Source organism: Haliaeetus leucocephalus, unplaced genomic scaffold (assembly GCF_000737465.1).
Source record: "Haliaeetus leucocephalus isolate CR32 unplaced genomic scaffold, Haliaeetus_leucocephalus-4.0 Scaffold395, whole genome shotgun sequence".
In the NCBI taxonomy this organism is placed as follows: domain Eukaryota; kingdom Metazoa; phylum Chordata; class Aves; order Accipitriformes; family Accipitridae; genus Haliaeetus; species Haliaeetus leucocephalus.
In genome coordinates this window covers 692,016-719,240 of record NW_010972831.1, presented here as the reverse complement: position 1 = coordinate 719,240, position 27,225 = coordinate 692,016, and the positions used below count along the sequence as shown (strand labels likewise).

At 39.3% G+C, this 27,225-nt stretch overlaps 1 protein-coding gene across 2 annotated transcripts in view; it reads right to left on the bottom strand.

The window, feature by feature from the left end:
* Positions 1-1,427: 1,427 nt before the first annotated feature.
* The window catches only part of UBE2G1 (ubiquitin-conjugating enzyme E2G 1), a 26,852-nt gene continuing 1,054 nt past the window's right edge, over positions 1,428-27,225 (bottom strand). Inside the window, exons 2-7 of one of the 2 annotated variants that reach the window (XM_010573497.1) lie at positions 25,473-25,700; positions 13,225-13,327; positions 9,988-10,085; positions 8,728-8,906; positions 4,801-4,924; positions 1,428-2,636 (exon numbers count right to left, since the gene is read on the bottom strand). In XM_010573497.1, the coding sequence (XP_010571799.1) occupies positions 4,838-4,924; positions 8,728-8,906; positions 9,988-10,085; positions 13,225-13,327; positions 25,473-25,500 (495 nt within the window). In that variant the 5' untranslated portion in view covers positions 25,501-25,700 and the 3' untranslated portion in view covers positions 1,428-2,636; positions 4,801-4,837. The remainder of the gene's footprint in view (positions 2,637-4,800; positions 4,925-8,727; positions 8,907-9,987; positions 10,086-13,224; positions 13,328-25,472; positions 25,701-27,225) is intronic. The other variant, XM_010573498.1, reaches the window with a different exon arrangement.

Here is a 27,225-nt window from a genome sequence, read left to right as displayed (position 1 = left end):
CTACCTCCTTCATTAAGTCATTGGGCATTAGCCATACATGCAGCTTGTATGTCTTAACAGTATCCCACAATAACACTGCTTCCTTTGGAATATCTGGGTCATGTGGACTCACAAACCATCTGGGTAAGCCAAACAGAAGTGAGTTTATACTTGAATAATTTACAAAGAGGGGAACCAACACTGCTATGGAATTAACAGTTCTTCCATACTACTGATGCACGACTAACATTTCCAGGCCTACCCCTTAAAGAACAAACAAAGTTCTGGAGAGCAAATGAAAAAATTAAAGCTTTAAACTGTTTTGTGAAGTTTACAGATGAGTCGGTTGTGACCTGTATGTATTACTTAGGAAGACAAAACAGAGAACACTGTTGAACTTGCTGAAAGCAGCAAGTACCAATTATCTTGAATTGCTGCCAGCTCTTCAGATACACTGTGGAAAGGAAAGCCCATAGAGGAAGAAGTCCACTGCTAGGTTTAGGAAGAGTAGCTTCTTCCCAATGTTTTGTTTATAGAAAAAATGGCACCATACCACTGAAATTCTGCACAGTCCCAACTCTTAGATAAGTGAAAAAGGGTAGCCAGCTGGTGGGCAAGAAACCTCTTCTCAAGCAATTTTTGACAAGCACTCAAATGGGAACTAAAATCAGCTGTTGTGCCTGGGCACTAATAGCTCTGAAGTACTGCACACATCTGCCTGCCTACATGAGCAGGCTATCCAATTAAAAGCAAATTTAACTTAATGATTTCTCAAAATAATTAGTTACCAAATATGTAAATGTGGACATTAAACACATCTATGTTTGTCTAAACCACCTGTAGAAGCAAGTAATACCCTTACTTGTAAGTCACCTTACTAAGGGGCTTTTTTGTTCCATATGGCTGTCTTGCCACTAATAATTGTCATCTTCTTCCACACCAGCCCACCCCTCAAGAAACCTATAATGTATGCCTTTTAGCATATGCATGTTGCACAGCAACCCAAAACAAAGTCCAGCCAGACAGAAAATTAGTACTGAAGGCTTCTTACAAGATGACTCTTTAACACTGGAACTCTTGATTTATTAGTGGGTTACTCTGTACTGTTAAAAGCCATGGTAAACATGTGACAGAACAGAGAACAGTCAAGTAGTTGCAAGTTCCTCTACAAAGTTTCTTTGGTAGAAAGGTATTTCAGGTAGGCTTGGAGAACTCTTGTTACTGGATACTCCGAGATTAGTATTTGCTCCCTAGAGGACCGAAGATGGTTACAAGAGGAAGAAAGGTGTGTGGTGTTTGCTTTTTAATTATTTCAAGATTAAATACAGTACGTAAAATTCAACAAATGTTTGCTGATGTTATGTTGTTGAACATGGTCAGGTAAGTTGTGCTCCAACTGCAGTTACCCTTCCTATTTCGGTACTCAAGACAGCCAGTTTGACACATTATTATTGGAAAAAATTATATTTTTGGAAGAACTCACTACAGAAGGTGACAGAATTCCAAAAATCAAATTACATGAAAATATACATCGCAATTTTCTTTGTACATTAGGTGAGGAAAACTCTGAAGTGGAAGGCAAAGAAGATGAAGGGCCACAGAAAAGAGAAAAGGGAAAAGGAGGGAAACTATTTTTGATACCAAACCCAGAAGTTAGTCATTTGAAAGCCTACAGATGTGCATGCTTGAACTCAACCTTGAGAAAAAACAAGCCTCCCCCACACACACCCCACCCCACAAACAGGCAATGAAAAAGGAAGAGAAAAAAAAATCACCCATAAAAAGCAGCTCATTTCTATCTTGGACTAACTTAGTCAACTGAACTTCCAAATGAAAGCACTCAAGTCCCTTGGAAGTTAAAAATCCAGCCGGCTGCTCAAGGGTGCTCCATGGCCAGTTTTATTGCTATACCCAATTCAATAAGTATGCGCAATTGGGTTTAGAAAAGGAGTGGGAAGAAAAAAAAAAAGAGTACCTTTGAGACTACAAAGGTCATCATAAAAGAAGACACAAGTAATCGACAGCAAATCCTTTCAGGGTTTAATTAGCAAAATTTTAAGTTCTGATGGGGGAAATAAAAGGGAGCACATTTCCAAAAACCAAAAAAGAGATACTAAACTTTAATAAGCAAGAGATTTTAATTAAGCCTCAGTGGGTCAAAGGAAATTAAGTGGGGAGGGAAAAAAACAAAACAACTTTATCCTAATTGGGTTTAGTTTGACATGCTTCACAAGTTGTTGCTGTTTTTGTTGGGGGTTTTTTTTTTTTTTTCAAACTGATAGGAAACAATGAATAGGGAGAGAAAAACCTGCTAAAATCTTTAGAATTTACACGATTCTATTCCTAACTACAGACAGCATTATTTGGTACAATGTGTATTTGTGGATGTACATGAACAGTATATATATTATCCGGATCATGTTGTGCTATGTACACATCTTTACAATTCTTCCTGAAGGTTAAAGCAGTTCATTAGATTTCAAAATGCGTAATCATCTTGTGTTGGCACTTGTTAGGCTCTTGTCAGCATTGATAACTGGCATGTTTTATTGCAGCCCAGTTCCAGCCAGTGTTTGCCAACTTGTAACAACAGAAGTCCAGCAATAGGTGGGTAGAGTGCAGGAAAAAAAACAGTGCCATGTTTCTCAATTGGAGACCTACAAAGAAATCACAGGTATTAAAATAAAACCCCTTGTCATCCTCAGTTATTTTAAAGATGTTAAATAGTATTTCAAGCTCAAGGAAGATAATCACTACTTGTTCAAGAACTTTACATACCTCTAAAACAGAAGGTGCATAAATCCAAAACCATCACCTGAGAAAGATTTGAGTTAGTTCAGCATTCTGTGTATCCAAGCTCAACTATCAGACTTTCAGGCTCCTGTTACTTGTGTTGCTTGTCAAGTGCACAGTGTGTAAATGTTTGATTATTCACACATAGGGCTAAACACTTGTAGATTTAGCATTGAAACTTCTGTGCATCACTTACTGCGAGGGATGGACGCTGCTTCAACAGCAAAGTGCAGTACAAAATGGCATAACAGTGCTTCATTAAGCAATAACACGACAGCTACCAAGTCAGACTGTGCTTGTTTGAAACCAGCTATATGGCCCCTTCTCATCCAGTTCATTGCCCATCACTCACTTAGGAGTCACCAGGACTTAGAAAAGCTTTCGCCTTCCAAAAAAGCAACACAGCCAATTACTTAAATATCTGTCATGAGCATTGTTTCACTATGGCCAAGTTTAACATAGCAACAGAGCTGAGGTTAGTTAAGGACACTCTGGAGTGTTACTCACAGTTATTCCCTTTCTCTTAGGGAGAAAAAACTGTCAGCTACATTAACAATTCTTATGCTCTAGTTACAGGCAGTTGTACAAGACATTCAGTTCCTTTGCTTAGTCTTTTGATCAATATTAAGCATTTTTCATGCTTTCTCTATACTGGAGAAATTCCATTCAATCAAAGCATTTCTGCAGAGAAGAGATACTGCAGTACTAGTTTGTCACAGGATGGAGCCTTCCCCCACCCCCAACCCCCACAATTCTTACAAAGTATAAGAAAGGAAGTATCTCCTGTACAACCTTAGTGAAGCAAAACTAAGCAGGAACATTTAGTAAGCCGTTCTATTTGTTCAGACAGTACAACCCCTTTAAACTACATACAGTGCTGTATTTCTCCCCCCCAGGTTTTGTATGGTGAAGCTAACTAGTATATATGGTTTGGAGCTTCCCCAACCAAATGGTTCAGAGTAGTTTATTTGCCAAACCAACCATTAGGAAAAGACAGCTTCAACACAAAGGTCTGTTTTGCTTTGAAAAGCAAGAGTGGGAAATTATTAGCTAGTTGAGGAAGTTTTTCATTGGCATACCAAGATTAAAGTGACCAAAGGCCAGGTATTTAAGGGCCATGTTTTAATACAGAGCTTTCTGCAAGAGCTTATTGTAATTAAAAAAAGAAGTCCCATTAAAACTAGGATGAGATTGTTCAAATTAGAGTATCTTGAGTCAGAAGCTCGTTTTTAACAGGGTGGCATGAAGTGCATGCATCACATCAGCTACTCTCAGGTTAAAACTTGTCCAGGCTCTCAGATATGCTACAGTTCGGTTTTCAAGCGGAATATAGCTGTTTTTCTGAAGCTATTCCCGAGTAAAAAAGTTTTTTGGGCTGCTGAAGAGAACACCACCTTTCTTGATATTATTGATGGGTAATATCTCAACTTGATCCTTTCTGATATACTAGTAGACTTTCTATTACAATTTCCATAGATACCTGAAGCAATCCTTACCAAATGGTTCCTAACAACCTCACTAAAGTCTTAAAACCTACATGCAACATCCCACCAACACCTGCAAGATAAACTCCATACATATGTATATGTATATATGTGTGTGTATATATATATATATGAACTTGAGATAGCAAGACAGGATGCTTTTAAGATTCAAACAAGTATTCTTCACAATAATGAACAGGAAAGAATGATTATTCCCTTCTATTACAGCTCTAGTAACTCCTAAGCACTATTAATAAAGCAGGATGAATACTGATAAAGAGAACTTCAATTTCTGAACAGCACAAATGCAAGAGTACTAGAGAAGCAAAACAATCTTGGCGGAAGGGGCTGTTACTGCACTTGAAAATTCTTTTAGTCTTCAGTATCACATACAGCCAAAGAACTCCACTGAGACCATGCAGCTGAGAAGAAAGGTTTGGGGTTTTTTGCTTTTGAAGAGGAAAAAAAAAAAAAATAGTTCAGCAACACTTAAGCAGGAAATCCTCAACTCGGGTAACTGACTTGTCTTTAGAAGGATACTTACCCTGAAAAAAGTGAAGCTACTAGCTGCTGAATAAGTGTCACTCAAAAGCAGTTTCTTGGCTTTTTCTTACACAGCGGGCAACTTTTCTTTTAAATTCTCCATTTCTGTCTTCTCTCCATTCTTTCTGTAATTGAATAGACAGCTTTCAGATGTCAGTCCTATAACAACGTGCAAGTTCTAGGAAGACTCTTGGTGTTTACATTTTCAGACATTAGCCATCTAGTCAACACCTAAATTTGCTTACAGTCATTGAGCTAGTCACTGAAAACCTGTGACATTCAGGACTTTTGAAAGCTTGCTCTGGGTTTCTACACAAGCTGCTCACAAACAAGACAGTGAGGACACAGTCTTTCCCCCTTGGGTTTTAGGCATTATGCAAGACTAACCTGATGGCTACCAATACTTCAAAATTTCTAGGCTGAAATCTATTTACTTCAGCCTGCAAATGAGCAGCAAACTCAAGCTGTAGACCACAAGCTATTGTTACAGGTTAGAGAAAATGTCTTTAAACTGTAGTGATGAAAAAAGGTACACAGCTGCTGTGGAGCTAGTAGTTATTCTAGGATTTTTAGGACAGTTTCAACTCCATCTTAATCTAGCCAGGACACTCCAGGATAGAAATACAGAAGTCACAGTATTCAGAAGAAGCACAGCAGTGTCCTTAGAAAGAAAACACCTCCTAGTTAGATATGGCTACAAGATATTGGCTCCATGAGAAAGACCTTAACAGAATACTCAGCACACCTATGGGGATGGTCTCTGTGACACGTATCTGATTTCAGAACTGCATAGATGAAGAACAAAGATAAAGATGAACAGGAAGATAGGCAAGAGGTTAAGTCTGAACCTGGAGACGTGCACACCATGGTATCACAAAAACCCACAGGAAAAAGTGCAGCCAGTTTAAAGTTTTTTGTGCCAGCCTTATGATGAGCTCAGATGAAAGCATAGGAGCATCATACAATGTGACTACGGTTGACATGTTGGGTACTGCCTTACAGTTAGGCAAGAAGTGGTGAGAAAATATGAAAACCCCCTCATTTCATTAAGTTCTACAGTTCTTAGTTTTTGATATAAGCAATATATTCTTACTGCAGGGGTGAGGGAAGGGATTTAAAAAAAAAAACAAAAAAACTAAAAAAAAACAACCAAAACCACACCCACACACCAGTTTTACCTGAAGCAGCCTAGCATGTAACACCTCTTCACCCCCTACTTGGAATGAAGGTTGTAGCACATTTGAGTGAGAGAAAATTAGGATAACTGGCATATCCTAACATTCACCACCTCCAAGCTGACCTAGCCAGTCAGCACGTTGGAAAGCCCAGTGTGTCTTATCTTTCCAGTGAAAGCACAAATAAGGCTACTAATTAATTTGTTCTTTTTCAGCAATTAATACAGCAAGCATTTGGTTCCTTGGATTGGGACATAGGACAATTTACACAAGGTGGCTTAAGGCCAAGAAAAGCATTAAATTTGTGCCCTCCTAGCTTCAGATTCTTAGAGTTTTTTCTGCCTTTTATATTTATAGTTCTATGAAGCAAGTGTTCAGAATTGAATAGCAAGCAAAGTTTCCAATTTGACAGCGATCTCTCCAAAAACCTTATATTAGGTCATTAACTGTTCTATTTGCTTCTCAGTATCTATTCAGGCTCCTGTCCTTCGTTTTCCTCCCATTCCAAGAGACAGTACTGCAACATGCATAGTTCATTTTTCCAGGAAGCAGGTATACCCCCTGTTCCTATAATTCTGGGACCTACCTATAACACCTTATTCTCTTAAAACTAGAAATAAATGAAAGCAGACAAAGTATCTTTTAGTAACTGTCAAACACTGCTGCTGCAGTGAACTTGTGCTCAGTAAACCAAATAGAAGACATCTTGATAGCAGCTCAGAATAAAGCACATGAGCTGCTGATTCTTCATTACCCTAATGAGTATGTTCTGGTTAAGATGAAGAGTATGCAATCTACAGTCCAGCAGAAGATGCTAAGCTGCTCAAGCAGCACATTAAGTTTAAAAGTTAGTTTGAACATCTAATACCACAGTCAGAAAAATAGTTCCTAGCATCCAAAGTGATGCCTCCGTACTGTCTTCACAGTCAGATTTGGATTTAAGTTTTTATTCTTGCAAGCTGTGCTAGAAAATGCTGTGTTTCCTTAACACATTTTCAACCTTTACACTAAGGTTTAGGTAAATAAAGTCATAGTTTTCTATCCAACATCTCTCCCTAAGGAGAAAAAAAAAAAAAAAAAATCACTCCTGAAGTAGCAGGCAGAGAATGGGGCACAATACATAAAGATTAAAAAGCTTGTGATGCTAGAAAGGTGACAAGCATAGCTAAAAGTGTTAGGCCAGCTATATTCAACATACTTGAGTTTGTAAACTGAGGAATTCTAATTGTACTTTCAGCATTTCATTAATAACTTGCTCCTTCCAGTGCTCTCAGGTTTGCCAGCAGGAAACATCCATATGTTGTCCTGGGTATTTGCTTCCACCAGTAACATGACACAAGAAGGGGAGGTCCAACACTCAAAAGAACGTTAAATGAGGGAATCCTTCACTACAACTTTTGTGTTTGTTTCTGTTTTTCCTTCCCTTAAGTTTGTTCCATATGAGACTATTCCCATGATGATTTTTCCACAGAGCTCAGCCGCCTCTGGAAATACTAACAGCATAGCAGATGAAAGGCTTCAGGCAACTGAACTCCCACCCACTTCAGGAAGGTATAGCTAGCTTGACAGAGCAGGTTAACATTCCTCCAAAGAAAACTCTGCATCTTCTGATTACTATCTCCCTTCTCCTCACTCCCCCAGTTAAAAGACCTAGAACTTCTCTTTTGTGAGAGAACAGCATGTATTAGTCACTGCTGAACCACAATTCAAGACTAATTCAAAGGAAAGCATGTTAGCATACCTCAGATGAATGGGGCCTGAAGTCTGTTCCCCTACTCCCCCCCAGAACTAAGAATTTTTTCTCTCCCCACCACAAATAGTTATTAGTCTAACTGCAATTCTGCTATAAATGCAACTCTTCTAGAGAGCTGATAGCTGTGTTTATACACTCAGGCAGAATAGGCCATGCTTCATAAACACTACGCTGCATGAAACACTTGCATCTCACTTATGACAGAATCCTTACTGCAAATTCACCCTCATCTTCAACTATAAAACAGGCCATTCTTCCTCACTCCTTAGCCAGTCATTCTAGTCTGGGACAACACTTCCTCCAGAGTTGAAGGCCAGATGCCCAGTGAAGCTTTCAAGTACACTCTGAAAGCACAGACCTACAGAGTCAAACCTACTGCTTTAATCCATGATCCAGGAAGACTGCTGTAGAGAGGTGGATGCAAAAAGTCACAACGTAATTATACTGAGGGACCCCGCCACATTTTCTCCTTCCATTCAAATCAATAAATCTGTTAACAGGTTATATAATTTCCAGAACAAAAATTTTGCTGCGTTACAGTAATAACGTACTAGGAAACAAAAACGTTCCAGAATATGTTAACTTCTGCAACTAAACTTAATGGCAGTTGTAACCACTACATGTATATAGCCACACAGGATTTTACAGCCAGCTTCCTTGAATTTTTTAAGACTAAAGGAGCTGAAGTTTATCCATTAAATATCTCTGTGCACAAGTTATTTACTATAAATAAATGCATGATTTCATAGCAGAAATTAAACCCCTACCTATGAAATTTGACAGCATCTTTCCTTCGCAATCTGTAAGAAATTTCCCAGGGCTAACAAGTAATTCTGTTTCACAACATCACTGCTTTTCCCAACAACAAGGTAGCCTTCGCCTGTGATAGAAAAGGTTCTTCCAAAAGTTCCTGTACTGTTTGTCAAACTAGAAGCAAAACTCCATTGCAAGTTTAGGTTTCTACACTGAAGACAACTGGCAGACCCAAGAAAAATCTTACCGCTGCATCAACATTAGCAGGAGAATCACCATTGGGATCCGCCAGCATAGAAATAACACTAATCATTATAGTTTCCACTGTGTGAATGGGAAGCCAGCGTTCCTCAGGTTTTTCATAGCCATATTTGTCTTCTCCAGGCTCATGAAGAATTGAAATGCAGACATCGCCATTCTTGTCAACTACAAAATAGAACAAGGCATATTTCAGTAATGAACAACATACTGGCATTTCTTCAGGATAGTTATAGAACTGTTAATCTTCACTCCAGCTAGTCAGAAAACATGTTAGTGAAGACACTTTATAAAAAAAAGTAATTAACTATTACAGAACTCAATCTGTAATAAACAGAGCTTGGTGGAAGCCTGTTATTATGCCTGGACTTCTGGCAGAGAGGGCACATGGGGAGGAAGAACTTATTTCTAACATAATGCTGCAACTTTCAAGACTATTTAGATAGGCTTCCACTAAAGCTTTTTCTGTTAAGTTCAGCAAACTACAGAGCGACATTTTTTCCACAGCAACAGAATCAGCCGAATATTACTGCAATATACTGGAACATGATTTAAGCTGCTGGAATTAGAAACTGCTTGACAAGTACTCTGATATTTCTGGAGCTAAAACTGACACAGCATCAAAATATTCCTTCTGTCCCTTATGATGGGAGCACTGTGCTTGTCTCCTCCCAGCTTTCAACATCTACAACTTCAATAATTACTTTAGAGACTGAAGAGCATTCCTCCTTCCCAGTAAAAACCCTCTTCCATTTTATTTTACCTTCCCATCTATGTCCAGCAGTCCGTAAGTAAACCAAACATTATGAGGAGACTTCTTTGGAGGGACTAAAAGATGCCTCCTTTCATGCTTCACCAGAGGAGGACAACCTTGGGCCTTCTATACTGAACTGCCGAGTTAGTAACACTAAGATGAAATATTTGAAGGTATAATAAAAGGCAGCTATAGAAGTCAAGTTTCTCCTCAAACCAGAATATTGCACTTAGGAAAAAAAAATAAATAAAAGAAATCCCTGAACAGTTACCAAGAATTCAAGAAGCTACTTTCACTAGCTTCTGAATATACTTTAGGAGCAGTCTTTCAAAGCAGCACTATTAAAACCTCTGCTGTGAAGAGTTTTATGAAGTGCAGATAGCAAAGTAAATGCAGAGTTTCATATTTCTAACATGAACAGAAGTGTATCCATTTGTCCTCACCGCATTTTAGTTCTTAATTGTGAAAAGAAATTGAAACTTTGACATTTCTTACCATTCGGATGCCAGATTTCTGTGATGAATTTCATTTTTGGCGGCCTCAGTGGATAGTCTTTTGGAAAAGTAAGATGAGCCTTGAAAACACCACCTTCACTGGGGAATCAAAAATATCTTAGTAGAGTTTCTTGTAAGCTTAAACTGAAGATTGGAACTTACTGATGTATCAAAAGCTCTAAGTTTACCCCTCACACAGCTTAACTTCATGTTGGTAATTAACAGTACCAACATTTGCATATGCAATGCAAAGAGCTTCTAGATTGAGAAGATCCTTTCACAAGATACTGCCAGTTCCCCAACACTGTATCTTTTTCAGAATTAGGATGATGTTCCAGAAGGGAAAACACACACAAAAAGGGAAAAGAAAAAAAAAAAAAAAAACTGCCAAGAAATTCACCATCTGGAATTACAACTTGCATTCTTCCTCCCAGTACATTTACTAACAGAAAAAAAGTATTGCCAGTAACTCCCCTTCTCAGGTACAGCCCAGCAGATACCTGTTTATTTTCTTCCTTCAGGCACATCAGTCCTAATTTCTTGGTATCAGCCTGCAGCAGTAAGCCTCAGTGAAAAGTTACTGAAAGCTGTATGGTTGTGTCTACGGCAGTACTTTGTAAAAAGGCTTCCAATACTACCTTTTCAAGGCTAAGCTAAAGTGACTCAGACATGACAGTGAGGTGTTCTGCATTACAGTTACCCACTAAACTGGAAAACAATAATAAACAAGAGACATGCAGTTTTTACGTGGAGTTACATGCCCATATTTAACTAAGGTAACAGTGTGTTGTTTTTTTCTTTTTTTAAATAGCTAGGTTTCAATACCCAGGAATAGTCCCTTTTGAAATATGGGAAGGCCTATATTAAATGGAAAGCCTTACAGATGGAATACCTCACTAATTTAAGTACTGTAACATTTGCCCTGCCATGTCATTTCTCATAACTGAAGTTTGTAACAAAATTTGAAATTGCAAAGGCACAGAATACAAAAGCTGGAACACAACCTCCAAAGAAGGTGGCACAAGGCGTGCCATGACAAGCTACTTCTCGGTAGCCACGCAGACAAAAGAATTGGTGTAGAAAAACCTATTCGTGCCTTTTTTTTCCCTGTATTTGTAAATGAGTAGGAGTCAGTATCCAAAGCCCACAGGCTACTGAGAAAACAACAAGTTTTACCCCCACGAACCAAAAGATGTGCAATTCTAGCAAGTGTCTCAAAAAAAAAAAAAAACAAACCACCCCCAACCCCAAAAAGCACTAGAACCAAGTGACTTGGCTCTTAAAATAAAGCAGCTGAGGGGATCTGAACCCACAGCATTCCTTTTCCAGAAGATTTAGAAAAGGCAGTTTGCAAAGAGTCCTTGATCCTGGGAAGGGTAAGAAATCTAGAAACACTGACTATTTTAACATCCATACTAGTCAAGACAAAGAAGAGTTAGGTTACAGTTGCTGATAGCCCCAAACCAGTTAAGTCCTTCCTTGCAAAGAGAAAAAGTTCTTCTTTCCCTTTTTGAAGGAGCAGATCCTAAAGCTACTAGGCTGTATGGCATCCCTGGTTGCTCCTCATCATCTACATATAAATGCAGCTGTTTAATTGGATACACGTTAGAAACCAGTTAATGAAGTACAACTGTCAATTAAGGGAGGCCAGTACCATTTTTTGCAATATTCCTGATAAAGGGGTCTCTGTCAGTAGAGTCATGTACTGAGTCTAAAGTCTTTTTAGGTAAACTCAGAATAAAGTGAGACCAGGAATGACACTAAAGTTTGAAAATTTTGAACCGCCCGGTTAAGGTAAACTGTTATGTTCTACTGTCCTCATAAAAATGGACCAGGGAAGAAGGATTCGGTATAATACTACCTTGAAAAGCAGCAAGTAGGGACTGGAACAGAAGAGAGCTTCTTGCCTAAAAGCCTCAAAACAAGCTCAGCACCTTACTGAAGTGGGGGAAAAATGCTATTGCAATTTTTAACATGTGAGAAGAGGTTCAATTAAAAGCAATATTTCTTTACTGACAGTATTTATAAAATGGCCACTAGAGCCACTAGAAGACTGTTCGGAAGAGGTCAACAGAAGTTGGAGAATTCATCTCATGCAAGACTTGAGAATCACAATGTAGTGAGCTTGAGGAGAAGCAAAGCAATCCAATTACTGTGCATAAGTACTTATTCAGAAGTCTGCAGACAGAGGTATACAGCAACTTCATGTTGGAACTAAAACTGACCTCAAGTAAATGTCACTAGGCTTTTTGTATCAGTAATTTACCACTGGAACAGCTTAATGAAGGAGAACAGAGTTCATCTTCAAGAGCTACACTTTAAACTGACTTCTTCTGGGCATAGAACCTTTTCCCAGGAGCTACAGTAGATTACCATATACAATCTCTATGAGAAAGAAAAATCTTTCTCTCAATTTGCCAGAGCTCTTTTTTAAAAAAAAAAAAAAAGACAAAGCACCAACAAAAAACAAGAAAAAAAAACCAAAACCCACCAAACCAAAAAAAACCCCCAAAACCACACAACAAATCAACCATACTGCATCTGCCAGAGTGCATATATAGGTATATTCATGTATATAGCAGTGCAAAAAACACAGCTAACTTAAAGTCCAGGAAAAGAAGTTACTGTATGAACTGCATAGTTTTGTGTTCAAATGTCAATTAAAGAACCCAGTCCTTAGGATAAAGATATAAGCTTTTTGAATGAAGCCCACTGTGCAAGGTTTGCCATCAATTCAAATTTGATCAACCCCAAAGTACTCTAGGTCACACTAGCAAGTTCTCCCACCTCAAACTGGCAAGACTTGAGGCTAATTCTATGGTCTGCTGCAGTTTCCTCAACTACATCCCTCTTGAATATTTTCCTACAAATCACCAGCATGAAGTTGTAATGGTTTAAAACTGTACTATCAGCTAGAGCCTCACAGCAATAACAGCAAATAGTGGATTATACATGCCTTACCTAAACGAGTAAGAAAACAGAAGCTTTCTTTAAGGATAGCTTATTCTTCCTCACTTCTATGCAAGTACAAAGGAATCAGTGTTGCATTTTCCCAGGAGAGCAAAGCAGTTTAGAATGTCTATATAGCAAATTCAACTATTTACAGGTGTTTTACTAACAACAGAACAGCATTACCTAACTTAGTATGAAGATTTAGGTTAACTTCTACTCACTTAGACCAAACTGGAACTAGTACATCCAAGTTCACTTAAGTTTCTGTATAAGTATCAGTACTTACTATAGTGTATCTGGAGGACCAATAATAAGGACTTCCCATCGATAAAGATCATTGTCATCTATTAAGCCCGCTGAAAAGCCTTCCACTGGATTTTTGTTGAGCTCTGTGTAGGAAAAAGAATTTAAGAGTGACTTTAGGTGTCTATGATATGCATTTGCTGTTTTTGCTCATGCCTCTATACGTGACCAAAAAACCCCATGACTTCCAGTGATTTGGTGACTACTGGTAAGATTTATGGCCTGGGTGATTATCCTCAACTCCCTACCACGCACAACAGCATGCTGCCAGAGCTGAGACCCATAGTCTGACTCTAAAACTATCTAAGTACATCATGAGCAGAAGGGCCAAAACTCAGAACTGTGGGACATGGTCTGTGTGCAAGTCAGAAAACAGATCTTCTACTAATAAACAAAAAAAGCCATACTGCTTTATAAGAACCCTGAGGAGCCAGATTAAACTGAAGTCTATCTTTAACTCTAGAAAATATTAAACAGAAGAACAAAGTCACACTATGTTTTTATTTAAAACTAACATCCTACTTCCCTTAAATTATTTCTTTCAGAATCTGAAAGTATTTGAGACCTGTGCCCAGTGCATTCTGGAGACAGTGATTTATCTGAACTGCTAGAAGACAGCATAGAAGATAAGCTGTTATGATGTTTAGGTTATGGGGTGTTTATTTTTTCTTTTGTTTCACAGTTTTATCCACTAGTGATAAGCAATACAGGATTCTAAGTTTATAGGCTTCTTCATATGCTTACTGCCAGATAGAAGGCTCATCTGGAAATAGCTGTGCAAAAATCAGACATAGATGTAGAGTCTACTGAGTTTGTTTTCACCCTGCTCCAGGAAAAAGTCTAAGATTTGGAAATAAACACCTCAAATGAGTTCTGTCTAAAATTCAGCTGGGGGAGGGAGAGAATGTCTCTTAACCTACAGCTTCGGGTCAAAAACTAAATTTAAATGCCATATTAATGCCAAATTTAAATTCTTGGTCCAGCGTTTCCAACAGTACATAGGGGAGAAGTTATTCCTCCAACTGGTCAGTAATTTCCAGGTTAAATGAGGGATTTTTTGTTTTGTTTTACAATTACTACTGCATTTACTTTAACTCCTGTCTGATATTATACAGCCCCTCACTGTTATATTCCACAGTAGTTAGTCTACATATTCCCTCTTTATAAATCCAATAGCTCTATTTTGTGTTGATTTCTAGCCATTACAGACTTAAGTTCAGAGGTCCTTATAATCCCCTCAGATACATACAGAGGAGCTTGAAGTGAGAACCTTACATCTTTATGGAGAAAAGGCTACCATTAAGTCCAAACTGACTTGCCCATAAGCTTGCAGTCACTATTTGCCAGTTAAGTTCTTCACTATTTAAGCATGGTTAAAAAAAAATGCAAGAAGAATCAAGTCACAGAAGAGTCTATGTCCACACAGGGAAAAGAGAATGCTCAGCTCACATGAAGGCCCAAGGTCCTGAAGAGGTAGATAGCAGGAATACCAACTTTGTTTGGTCATTGGTAATTCAGAAGCAAATTTATCCACATAGATGACTCAATGCTAAAATCCCAAAAAACATATTGGAAGGGCTTTTCTTAGCAGCTGTTCAGGAAGGGTTTAGTCAACCGAGGAGGTCAACCATTCACTTTCCAAGTTGCAGGACAAAGACTTAGGTATTGAACCAAATCATGTTTTCTCAAGACGATGCCCGAAACAAATGGTAGTATCACAGGCTCTTTAACCAAGATGCAAACTTCCAAACCCAAAAACCATAGCACGGCCACACCTCCACTAAGCAGACCAATTTTCACCCTCTGGCATCTATGAAACTGTGGAAACAGCTGCATGAGCTTGAGTAACAGTTTTATTTAATTTTAGGTGAAAAGGGCAGAGAGAGTAGGTAAGTATCTCACATGAATTAAGGACTTCACCACTACCTCCCTACTACAGACATTCCTCCAGCATCAGATATTAGAAGTTCCACCACATTAGTAGTTGAATATAACCTGCTTTCTCCATGCAGGATTTTATATTTTAAAAAATTGTCTATTGCTTGTGCAAAAAACCCACCTCTGTTCAGGACAATTAAGTCATCCTTTCAAATATTATATTAATATTGTAATACAGAATATCCAGCATAACAACTACAGAAGTCAACAGAAAGTGAAAATATTAGAGTATCTCACATTAAGACTTCTAAACTTGAATTTAAGCCTGAAAAAACACAAATTTTTGCATTTCCACAGGGAGAAGAGGGTTTATGCCAAGTTCTGTACAAGCTGCTCACACTTAGCTTCCTTATTGTTTGATAGTTATCACTTCTCATTGATAAGACAGTAAACAAGCCTGCCAGAAATTAAGACTCTGGAAAATTCAGCATGCTTCTCTCATTTAAATATGCCACACTATTTTCGAGTCCAACATACACATTTTCTCTCTTATTTCTTGATTCGTGCTATTTCAATTTCTTTTTACATCTGTCTCAGCCTCCAAATAATTTTTTTACCCTTAAGTCCTTTGAAACATTGTTCATGTACCTGTTCCAAATGAAAGCCAGCTCCTACACTCTGACTCATACCTAAGACTTTGCAGCACTATATTGCAAGACGTCTTGTGAGAAGGAATAAGACTGCTGGATGCCAACTCTTGTAATGCAGAAAATCTGTAAACTGTATGAAAGGGACAGCCATTGACAAAAATCTTCAGTTACAGCAGTTATGGAGATTTGTTTAGTGGATGTTGCCTATAAAGCAAATTATGATATTACTTCTTTTACAGGAGGTGGCATCAGTCTCTGCTTGTACAAGGTTCTCATTTTCCTTCCACAGTAGCAATACTGAAGCATAGTTCAAATACCTACTGCTTGCACAAATACTTTAACTTGAGGTAAAACAATGGATATAAGCTCAGGCCCCTTCTCCACTAGAGGTATGTAGAATTACCATAGGCAAGTTAAAATGAGCTTTTCCATCCAGATTACTTATGCTAAACTGAACATCAACTAATGGCTGGTTGGCAGACAAAAAAGGAAATCTCAGGCAAGTTTCAAACTGGGACATGAAAAACATCACCCTTGGCTGCCTTACCATGGATAGCTAAGAGCTGCTACTCATTAAAACTTGCAAACACTGAAGCCTAGGGTTTGTTTGGTTTTGGTTTTTTCCCCTGGATATAGACAATACTGCATATCAGAAAAGTTAACTAGTAGTACCACCTCTCTCTTACCTACCTCTTCATGAGTTGAGACTCACACAGTAGTGAAATCCATGCACCAAAATCCCAAATGAGAAGTGATGCCATCATGGCAAGAAAGGAGCACACACAGTGTGCTCACAGTCACAGAAGTCTGCTGCTAGGCAGAGGGACTGCTGCCCACCAACCAGAGCCTCTGGTGACACTGACACTGCACTCAAGAAAATGAGACACCTGTTCTCTGCGTCTGTCATTTCCTACCAACTACAGTAGTTAACTACTTGCAGCCTGAACAGTTTTCCTACATGAACACATGGGTGATGAATATGCTTCATAAAGCAAAGGATTCAATTCCCTCCTCCAGCCAGGGAGAGGGGAAACAAGCTTTTGGTGCAGGTCCTCTACAAAGCCCTGTTGAAAAGCTAGCCTACAAATCCTAGAAAAGCAGAGAAGTCAGACACCTATAAAGAACAGGATCCCTTTATGTTGTTTTTTCAACACTTAGTTTTTCTTTGACCATTCTTGTTTAGCTAAAGATACGATGTACTTTCTAAACGTAAATGAGTACATTAACACATTTCCATCACCTCCTTGCCTAAATAAGTGCAATTTACTTGCTACTACTATATATTACACTCTATGGTTTAGTATTTCTGCCAATAATTTCTACATTTCTGATAGTTTAATATAATAGAAATTTTTCTTCCCAGACAAAAAAAAAATCTTACATTCCGTCTAGAAGCAGTTTCAGGTAGAGTCCTTCACAGCTCAAGCAGCAGCCAACAGCCAAAGCAGCACAAACCTGGACAGCTGCCAAGCAGCAACATACTGGGAACAGAATCCTGTGGCTGCTTATAAATTAGACATTCAGTGCCTTTAATCCCAGTCCTGAACCAATACCTGATCTGGGAGGTGAAGAAGACTAAAGGCCCATAATCCAACAGACTTAAGTCCAGAACAGACTTTAATGTTCAATGCCTACTGTCCCACATCATCTGCCAACAAAACACAGTGCTGCTTTAGCATTTTAGCTCTTACTAAAGCAGAACTAAGTTACCATTGCCTTAAACTTGAGCCAACACAGTACCATAAGCTGTGCTTCCAGTTTCCGTGTTTAGTTTACACCAAGCTACTGATGTTCCCTCACTCACTAAAACTGCCTTTATATAAGCCAAGAGACTTTCACCAATCCAAAAGCAAAACAGCGTCAACAAAAATGACTAAGCAGAAAGAACCCCATGGCTACATGGAGCAGCTATGTACGGCATCTAAACTTTTCAGTTTGACGTTTCACCCAGCCAGCCACTGCATATGAACACTTCAGAGTATTTTAAGCTACATTACAGTACAAAGCTTTCAAAAATATAAGCTTCTACATTATTTTTAATAGCAGCCTCTTTAGTAAGTTACACAGTTGTTGAGTTTTGTGCAGCCAGTGGATTGAGTCCTGCACAAAAACCAGAGACTGGGCAGCCCAAGTCCTAGCTAAGGCTTCTGGAGAAATCATCTAGCTGACTTACACACAGTTCTCAGAACAAGCAGACTGTATTAGAGCTTTACACTTGCTATACATTAGGCTTGTTTTTTCTTGGTTGCCTTTTGTGAGTCTCAGCACTAGTCCAGGAGCTTCTAACAACTGTACAGACCGAAAACCATTGTTCTAGACTCTTCTTCTCCATACCCCAAGCTATGACTTCCATGTAGTTATATTACTTAACTGAGGTCAGCTGTGATTTCCAAGACTTTCCTTTCTGCCTGCATACCCAGCTGTAAGTCTCTGATTCTAGAAGATTAGGGCTGAGATAATGATAAAGTAACATGATCTCCTCACACAGATGTACTCCAGAGCTCTCCATATTATCTACTTTCATCATGTTCTGTCTTGCTCCACAAGCTCATCCAAAAAGTTCAGACAAAACACAGCATGAGATATGCACACACTCCTGGTAGCCACTTTAGCAGTAACAAATAAGATAGCAATTAAGACAGAACAGTTTTAGTCTCAGAAGGACATTGTAATTATTCTGGATTGAGACTGAAGCAGTAAAGACAAACCCATCAAGAAGAGATTCTACCAACCAGTTCAGTAGCAGCTTTAGATTTGACTCTTAACTTTAGCCTGGCAAATAACTAGTTTCCAGTGCTCCATGTGTCACCCCCTATTGAAAAGGGCAGCATTACAGACTTCTACAAATCTAGTTCTCCTCTCAGTTCAGAGAATTTGTAAGGACGGTTGTATAGTTAGCATTAACAGGCAAGTTGGTCACAGAAATCATCTCAGTGCAGTGCTACACAGCTTCATGCACTGCTGCATCAACATGCTTTGTTTGCCATCTCCTCAGCTATACCTGGAGAGCCTTCCAAGGATTTGCTCAGTGAAGCAGGTTTTGGAAGGATGGAGGACAAGGCTGGGGGGTTTCTTGTTTGATTTTTGTTTTTACTCCCAATCAACTTCCTAGCCAGAGCCACAGCTCAGCTCTGCAAACAAGACGACAGCAGCATTAGCCCAAAGTGAACAAGGCAGAAGCTCCTCTAACTGCCACTACAGGTCTGGGGATTAAGGTTATAGTACCAGAGAAACTTGACTAGATAGAGACTGGAATTCTTTTACTAGTAAGATGTCACATTATTCTAGACATAAGCTAAGAATAGAGTTTCTTGATTGCGTATGTTCTGTAGCTCCATGTTCACATGAGTTGTGGCATACCTGAAGACAGACAATTGAAAGTTCAGGTTAGCTATTTAGTTGAAAACTGACTCTTAACAAACTAACCAGAAGCTTGTAGGTCTTTGGTACTGTTTTGGTTCTTAAGAAGTTCCCCATAGACCCTTAAGTCCATGGAGGTGGCCACTGATAGACATTGTCAATGCTCCTTTACACTCGAGCTCAACTTAAAGGTCTCAAAGCCAGCTCTCACACAGTCTCACAGTCTCTTAGACCAGAGATATACAGCTACTGATCTGACCTGGCAACCCAGTTTACCTAGCCCAAGATCTGTTCCCATGCACCATTTGACCCGAGTCATAAAGACAGGCAAGAAGAGGGATGACCTGTTTTGAGACTTTTTTTCCCTGCAGCACTCTTCATACATAGAGGCCTTCTGTGTACACACACTCAAACCAGTCCTCTTCCAACATCCCATGCTTACCATCCACAGACAGAAGGTCTCTTTCCCCCTCCCCACAATGTGTTTGCCATTAAGCAAGTGTCTGAACTCAGCAACTTAAGTAACTGTGGAGCACAGTGTGCCTGCTAAAGCTGTAAGTCTTTTCTCTCAATATGAAGGCGGTGTTCCAGTTACCTTCCTGTCCAAATCAGCTCCCACAAAACACTGGAAATACAACACATACTGATGAAAAGCTTTGAATTCCACAGTATTGTTTAAAGTTTTTAAATACTTACACTTCCAGAATTAAGATTCTCAGCAGTAAGTTTAGAACATATGCTCAAATTAATATCGGTCATATAATTTTGGTAGAAATTGAGATAAACTGTTTCCTGAAGAGCCCTCTCTGGCTAGACTGCTTGAAGCATGCTGTGTATCCCATCACACCAGAATCTAGCACTGTTACATCACCCAGGTTAAAATGGAGGTTGAACAGGTTTGTTTAAAAAAAAAAAAATCCCAGTAAGGTCTGAACTTTGGGGGGAAGTGGTATGAGGAAGGTAAGAACAAGGAAAACAAGGATAGTTAAAAAGGATTGGAAGAACCCTGATTCTGAGGTCCACATCTGAAAGAAAGCAAGTATCTCACCAGGAAACATTCAGTGGTTTGCCCATAAAGAGTCAACTGCAGCACAGGGCCACATTCATCTATCCCACTCAGTGTAACAGAAATGCCACCTTCATTTTGTCCTCAGTGTCTAATGCACGTTTCCACTCTTGAGAGTCAGACAAGATTAGGTGGGTATGTGCATCTGCCTGTATTTGAGACAGTCACCCTCAGCAGCATTCAATAGAGATTTTATCAGGATAAGTAGTTCCTGAGACTCCATGATCATCTCATCCCAAAGCAGATGTCAAAACCAGGTCAGATGAATCACACTCTACATGTACTTATTTCTCTCACCTACAAAGCCGCCTACAGAGCTTCAGATGTCTACTGCATAAAACTGCTAGAATTTGGCAAGACAAGTGTCATCCTAGGTGCCAGTTGTATTAATGTAGTTGAGTTTAGCAAGGACAGCAGAAGTTAGTTAACTTCTTAACAGCTGTTTGCAAATTACCAACAGACTAAAGCTACAAAAAAATTCCATCCAAGTATCTTCTGAGCAGTCATATACACATCAGTCATGAAACAGCACTGTTGAACAGAGCTAAGAGCTCTAGGATACGTGTGGTTTACATACAAGAACACAAAACGATTCTAGGAAATCCACTAGAAAGTCTGCATCACAAGACTATGCCATAGGGAGATATTATCATCTGAAGAGTTCATCAGAAGCTTTCCTCATCATATGTGTCAGTTGTTGTGCAAGTCAAGGACACTTTTCCAGCTTGTTTTCTCTCTTGCTTAGAATATGAATAACAGGTTTGCATATCCTAATTTGAGCTACATTGTTATTCAGAATTGTTTTAAGACACTTCTCTAAGTGATTCCTGACAGCATCATCTTTTAGATCAGCACCAAGTGCAAGCCAGCTAAGAAAACAGCCAGCTTGACCTACTAAGTATTGTGATGACTGCATGGAAATAGGTTTCCCTTAACTAACAATTCACATACAGAAAGACTCTATGTGAAAGCCTTTACAAAGGGTTTGCATCAAAAAGTCTTCACTATTATTCTAAACCTGTACAAGCACTGCTAACATTCATGCCCAGGAGAGCAGTTATTTTTATGGAATCCTATTTCAATTAGATTGCTATACTTAGTGTTCTTACAAGGTCTGGATATCTGATCTCTGTTCCAGCTGATATGCCTTGGACCTGAGAGTAGGAAGGAGAAGCAAATATGAACATTTACACTTGCAGGGTGGCCTAAAGCTCAGACCTACTAGATCCTTAAGTGAAAGATCTTGCCAAGACCAGTCTACTGACAGATATCCACATATCACTGAAAACTGAAGCACAGAGCAGGTGCAGCATGGTGATAGCACAGGCCTGCATGTGAAGTGTTACCCAGATTCTGTTCCCATATGTTGGGACAAAAAGCAGACAGCGCGAGTTTCAAGAGTCACATGCCCTCTTCCTCACCCAAGCCACCTGCTCTTCCTTCTCCAGGCACCTAACTTTGCACGCTCATTTTAGTATTCAGTCAGTTCATACTTTCAGAACAGCAGCCACCTTTCAGTTCCACTTCATTAGGACCCAACCTCTACACTGGAAGCAAAATGCTGTATTTTAGATCAAAACAGAGGCTGCATTAAACACATCAGAGGAAGAAAATTTAGCAGAATGCCTATTTGAGGCAAACAGGTTCTACCTACATAGTTCACTTATTGCCAAACTGTTTAGAATAGCACTTTGGGGGAACTAAACAACAACTTGTATCAACCACAGAAGGGACCAAGTAATCCTGTCTTAGTTGAATATGCATGTTCCATTCCAAGTCTTTCTTGCTTTTAAAAAAAATCACAAAGAGATACAGAAGAGTGAAGGCAGAATCAGTTATAATTACAACATGCGGTTTTATTTGAAGGCTATTCACTCTACTTGATTTATCCCAGATCAGCTTCTCAAACAAAACAAAAACAAAATAATTTATAGCAAATCAACAAATCCTTACAGTTTACAGTTCTGCAGCAGGTAATTCTTTAATACTAAAGTTGGAATCACCATCAATCACACAAGGCAAGACATTTTAGCAGGATTTGGGTGATTTAGCATCTCTAAATAAAGATCTTGCCAATAAAGCAGAAATTCTTCTAATGAAAGTATTTTCTCAATAGGTACTAAGGTTGCTGCTGGAGATCCTGTGAAATAAGGAGCATTCTCCCATTCCACTATTCTCTACAGAACAGAAAGAAATCACTTTACTGTCAGATCCAGATATGTCCATACTTTGGTGTAACTTACAATGCCTTCTTCGGGGGGAGCAGAGAAGGAAAGAACACATAATTTATGGGAAGCTTGGTTCTTTCCCTGAAAGATTAGTAAGCTGACCTAGCCAAAGCCAATTGGCTGTGACTATAGCTACCCCATCAAGGAATAAGCTTATGAAGCAGGTTATTATTGCTTCATCCTGTTCAAGCAACTGGTTGAGTCATCAAGCCCCTCCATTCTGAGGTTTAACTAAACCTCACTTTCGAAAACTGCCAGCACCCCTGAATTTTTGCTCTTGTGACTGCTGTCATAAATAGTCTTTCTTCAAAGAAGCAGATTTCAGCTTATTTCTGCAAGAAGAACATTGGAAGAACTAACGTGTGCAGCTAGTAAAGTTTGCCACAAGTTACATCCATTGTTATTTGCAGTGCAACAGAAATTCGGGCTGCTTGAACTGCTCAGACTCTAGTCACTATAACAAGGCATGTGTTTTAGCAATGATATTATCTATAAAGTCAGCGTGAGCAAGGTAGCTTTGATGATTCTGTCAACACATCTTCACAAGAAACAGGATTCTCTTATCTGCTATAATAGGGCTCTACACTTCAACAGTGTTAAGATGAGCAGTACACACATGCTGTATCTAAGCATCTCAAAAAGCATCAATGAAGATTGATGGTTATCCAAACATATGAAAGAGTCCTTTAAAAAAAAAAATACATGGGGGGTGTTATAGCATTTTAAGTGATATTGAAATTAAGTTTGACATGTGCAGGACCTTGGAGTCTTAACTATTCAGGATAATGCAGAATATTACTGACCATACAAACAGACCTCTCCAAGGAAGCTAGTAGGCAGACTAGTATCAACTTAATATTTCAGATCAGTGCCACTCAAATTATTATCTTGTAGACAAACCTACTATAAGCCAGTACTCAACCATAAACAAAGGCTTCTTATATCACCAGTCACTCAAGAGATATGCCACCTCAGCTTCGATCTATAAAGTGATCCTAATTCCGTAATTCCCTCAGAATTCACTACTCAAATATTTTAAAAGTAAATCCTATGTAATTGCCAGAAATTCAACTAGCTCAACATTACACTGCAAGATTTTTCCACACAAGGAAGTAAAAACTGAACCGTCACATTAAGTATTTAATACAGTTTTCCAACTTGTTTGATTTTTAATTAGACATTTTTGCTTTGAAGTGGGAGCTGTATACACTTAAAGCTGAAATAATGCCATGTTTCTCATATTTGAGAAAAACATTAATGTGGGTTTTCCTCTATCGTAAGTTGGGGAATATTTACAACATTGTACAACTTCGGCCAACACATGGTTATTCCCTTGTTCTCAGTGATCCATGTTTATGTTAGAGGACTCGCACTTCTGGTTCCGCTGTGCGCTACCAACTTAACTGCATCCTCCCTACATGATTTTGCTGGTCAAACTAGACAAGTCTGCCTACTCTAACAAGTATCTGTGTCAGCAAGGATCTGGCAGAAAGATGAAATAAAAGCATTCAGAGAAATGCTTCAGTCTGCAAAACCCTTGGGCTTGACAGCTCTAGAGACTGGAAAAGAAGCTTTACAGTCTCAGTTGTCTCCTGCCTCTTTTTAAAGAGCATAAAGTTTTGGGGCTGTACAGAGAGTACAGTTTATCCTCCCCCCACCTCCCTTGGGAGTTGAACTCTGCTAATCTAGTGCTATACTAATCTACGTACTTGCTGTTGACTTTTTTGGGAAGTTCAGAGGCACTATATTCTTTTAGTTTTTCCTGCACCTTACCCATAAGAAGAAACGGACAAATCACGGCTTCTATTTCACATCATTACCAATCCACAATAAAGTACCTTTCTCCTTAAAAAAAACACCACCACATCTGTAAGAACAAATATGACAAATATGTTTATTGAATATTAAGATATTTCCAGATGTTGCTAGAGCTTACAATTAAGCTGATTTGAGAGGGCAGAGCCATTTAGCTTCACAGATATCCACAGAGCAGAACCTCCCTTCAGCCCTAGCTAGTTAAGACTAGCACTCTGACTGGCTTTAGTAGTCAGAGATCCCCACTCACCACTTCCTTTAAACACTTAAAAGAAAACAAATAAAAACTACCCAAAGTTCTATCTTGATTTGAACTGTTCTTGTGCCTAAATGGGGGTAAACACATGTCAATATAAAACCAGCAACTATACTAATTCCTTGGTGATATAGCTCAATATTTCATTAGCACTGTGAAGCTACTTAGTATTTGGGGGGAAAAAAAAACAAACACCAAAACAAAAAACAACCCGCAACTAACTAGAAGTTGTATTTTGTGACTATCATTTAATATCCCTTCTCTTAGAGCATTACCAACATCCAGAACATGCCACTTAAGTTGACAAGCACATTGTATATATGGTGCTGTGGTACTAGTTACCTGTTCCAAGTTACAATACAAGCCAGGTTGCTCCAGAAAAAATAGAAGTCTGTCTTCATACACTTATTGGAGCAACCTGGAACTACGTTGTCAAGTTTTGTTCTGTGTTTTGATAAGTCCCTTGGTTTTAAGTCTCAATGACAACCAAGAAGACTTACCAGCTGACCTTCACTTTAACAAAGTCTTCAAGAATTAAAACAACCCATTAAAGTGCTACATGCCATAGACACCTATTTTCCCCATAATGCCTTTATTAAGAACCAAAGCATAAAGGAGACAAAATAGGTAACTGTTCCAAGAACTACTGTTCTACATTCCTTTCTCCTCCTGTCATTGTTTTTTTCCTCTTGCCATCGCATAGAGCTATCAAGGGTCTCACCCATTAAAGAATTTTTGTACTCCTCAACTGCTCCACCATTATATGGGTTTCAGATTCCCCCTTCAACATCCCTCTGCTTCTGGATGTCTTGCTCCAAGTCTAACAGCTCCAACTTCAGATCTCTTGTGCTTGAATAATGCTAATTTGATGAATAAGTGATCCACAGCAATTAAACTAGTTTAGATCACATAACTCATACCCACTGTCTGTTTGCTGTCCTCCAAAACCCAACCACTAGGTACAACCCAAAGACTCACCACACTTGATACAACACAAAAGCTGCATGTAGCAGAAGGACTGAAGTATCAGCCCACCAGGGGAAAGAATACCACAATGCTGATTTTTGTTCTGAGGTAGAGTAAGTAATGTGGGTGTAAACAAAGGGATACACTGGAGCAGCTGAGACTTGGAAGAAGACAGTCAGCAGTAGGTAAGGAAGATGAGACATCATGAAGCTCAGTCTCTGCATTGCGACTTCAAGTAGCCTGCCATCAGAAAAAGCAATGTCAGAGTCTAGTTTCAGCTCAGTTCAGATGTTGCTTAGGTTATCACATACAGAAGAAACTATTTTCTTTCTCAGATCACTTACTCCAGATAGGACTTTTGAAGAGTTCAAGACTCTTCTTCAGTACTCACCACACACTTAAGTATACACACCCATAATCACTTAATACTGTTTCAATTTTTTTTTAATACACATAAAAGGATACCAAAGGCACTAATATTACTTAAAACACACAAAAAAACACAAAAGAGTTGCAGGTTACATGCAAATGGTTGCAGTACTTCAGTCAATACAGTTGAATCGGTACCAGTAATAGGGGCAACTGGAAAGGCTTACCAATTTTTACCATTACACATGAAGCCTTCAGAAAAGAGCGAGCAGAAAGGTAAACAGAAGTCAACCCCCAAACCTAAGTCGACAAGTCTACTTACATATCCAACCAGCCTGTGCTTACAGAAGGTCTTAAGACCTCACAAGACAAGAAAAAACAAAACTACACAACAGAAGCTGACAGCTAATACTTGTTATCAAGAGGCTTCAGCTAAATGTCAAACTTTCTTTCACAGAGCACAATTAGTTGGTTAAGAGAAATTCCAGACAGCTAAAGAACTATATTAGGTTACCAAATGCTCATTTTTACCAAGTTCGAGCGCAACTATTCTACACTATGGCTTCCCTAGAGGGATCATTTATAGGAAAGAGAAGCTTCACATCAAATCCATTCTGGAGCTCCTGTACTAAGCCTATACCTAGTGTTATTAGCATATCCGAACACACAGACACCTCACTGAATGGCAGTAACAACTTAATGCATTAAGGCATTAAGAGGTGCACGCTTATGTTCAGGAGCACAGCCGCAGTATGTGTGAGATTATATTTTTTTAAAAGGATGTCACCTTGAAGAGGTAAAAAATCCTGTGCTAATAGTTAACTACCCTGAAGTTTCTCAAACTTATCATCAACTAAAACCTGAATATAGTGCCAGAGATGCAAAACACACATCATCTAGCTTGCTATACCTGGTTATGCAACTTCACCTCCTTATTGCTAACAATGTTGTTTTCCACCCTCACGCTTTCGAAGACATTACTGAAGTCTCAGGCTAAAATCCTCCTCCAGGAATGCCAGTGCCACCCACTGACCCCATCCCCTTGTAGGGCTACTCGGCAAACTTCACCCAGCGCTGCATTTGCCCGAGTTTAGGTGCACCTAGCACACGTTTCCTTATCTGGTTACGAAGCAATTTTTACATACGGGACGAAAAAGGCAATGAGATTCGCCCAAGGTGCCGGGCAGACCTGTGCGCTTTCTCGAGGGGTTTACTTTACCCCAGCCGCAGAAACCCAGACGGCAGAGGATGCGGGGGAACATGTGCGAGTGGGGGAGGGAGCGGCGGCAGGCTCCTCGCCGCACCCGGCTGCCGGCTCGTTTCTCTTTAAATCTGGCAGCGAGCGACACATGGAGCTGCATTGTGCGCCCCGCCGCCCGGGCGGCCCCGCGCATGC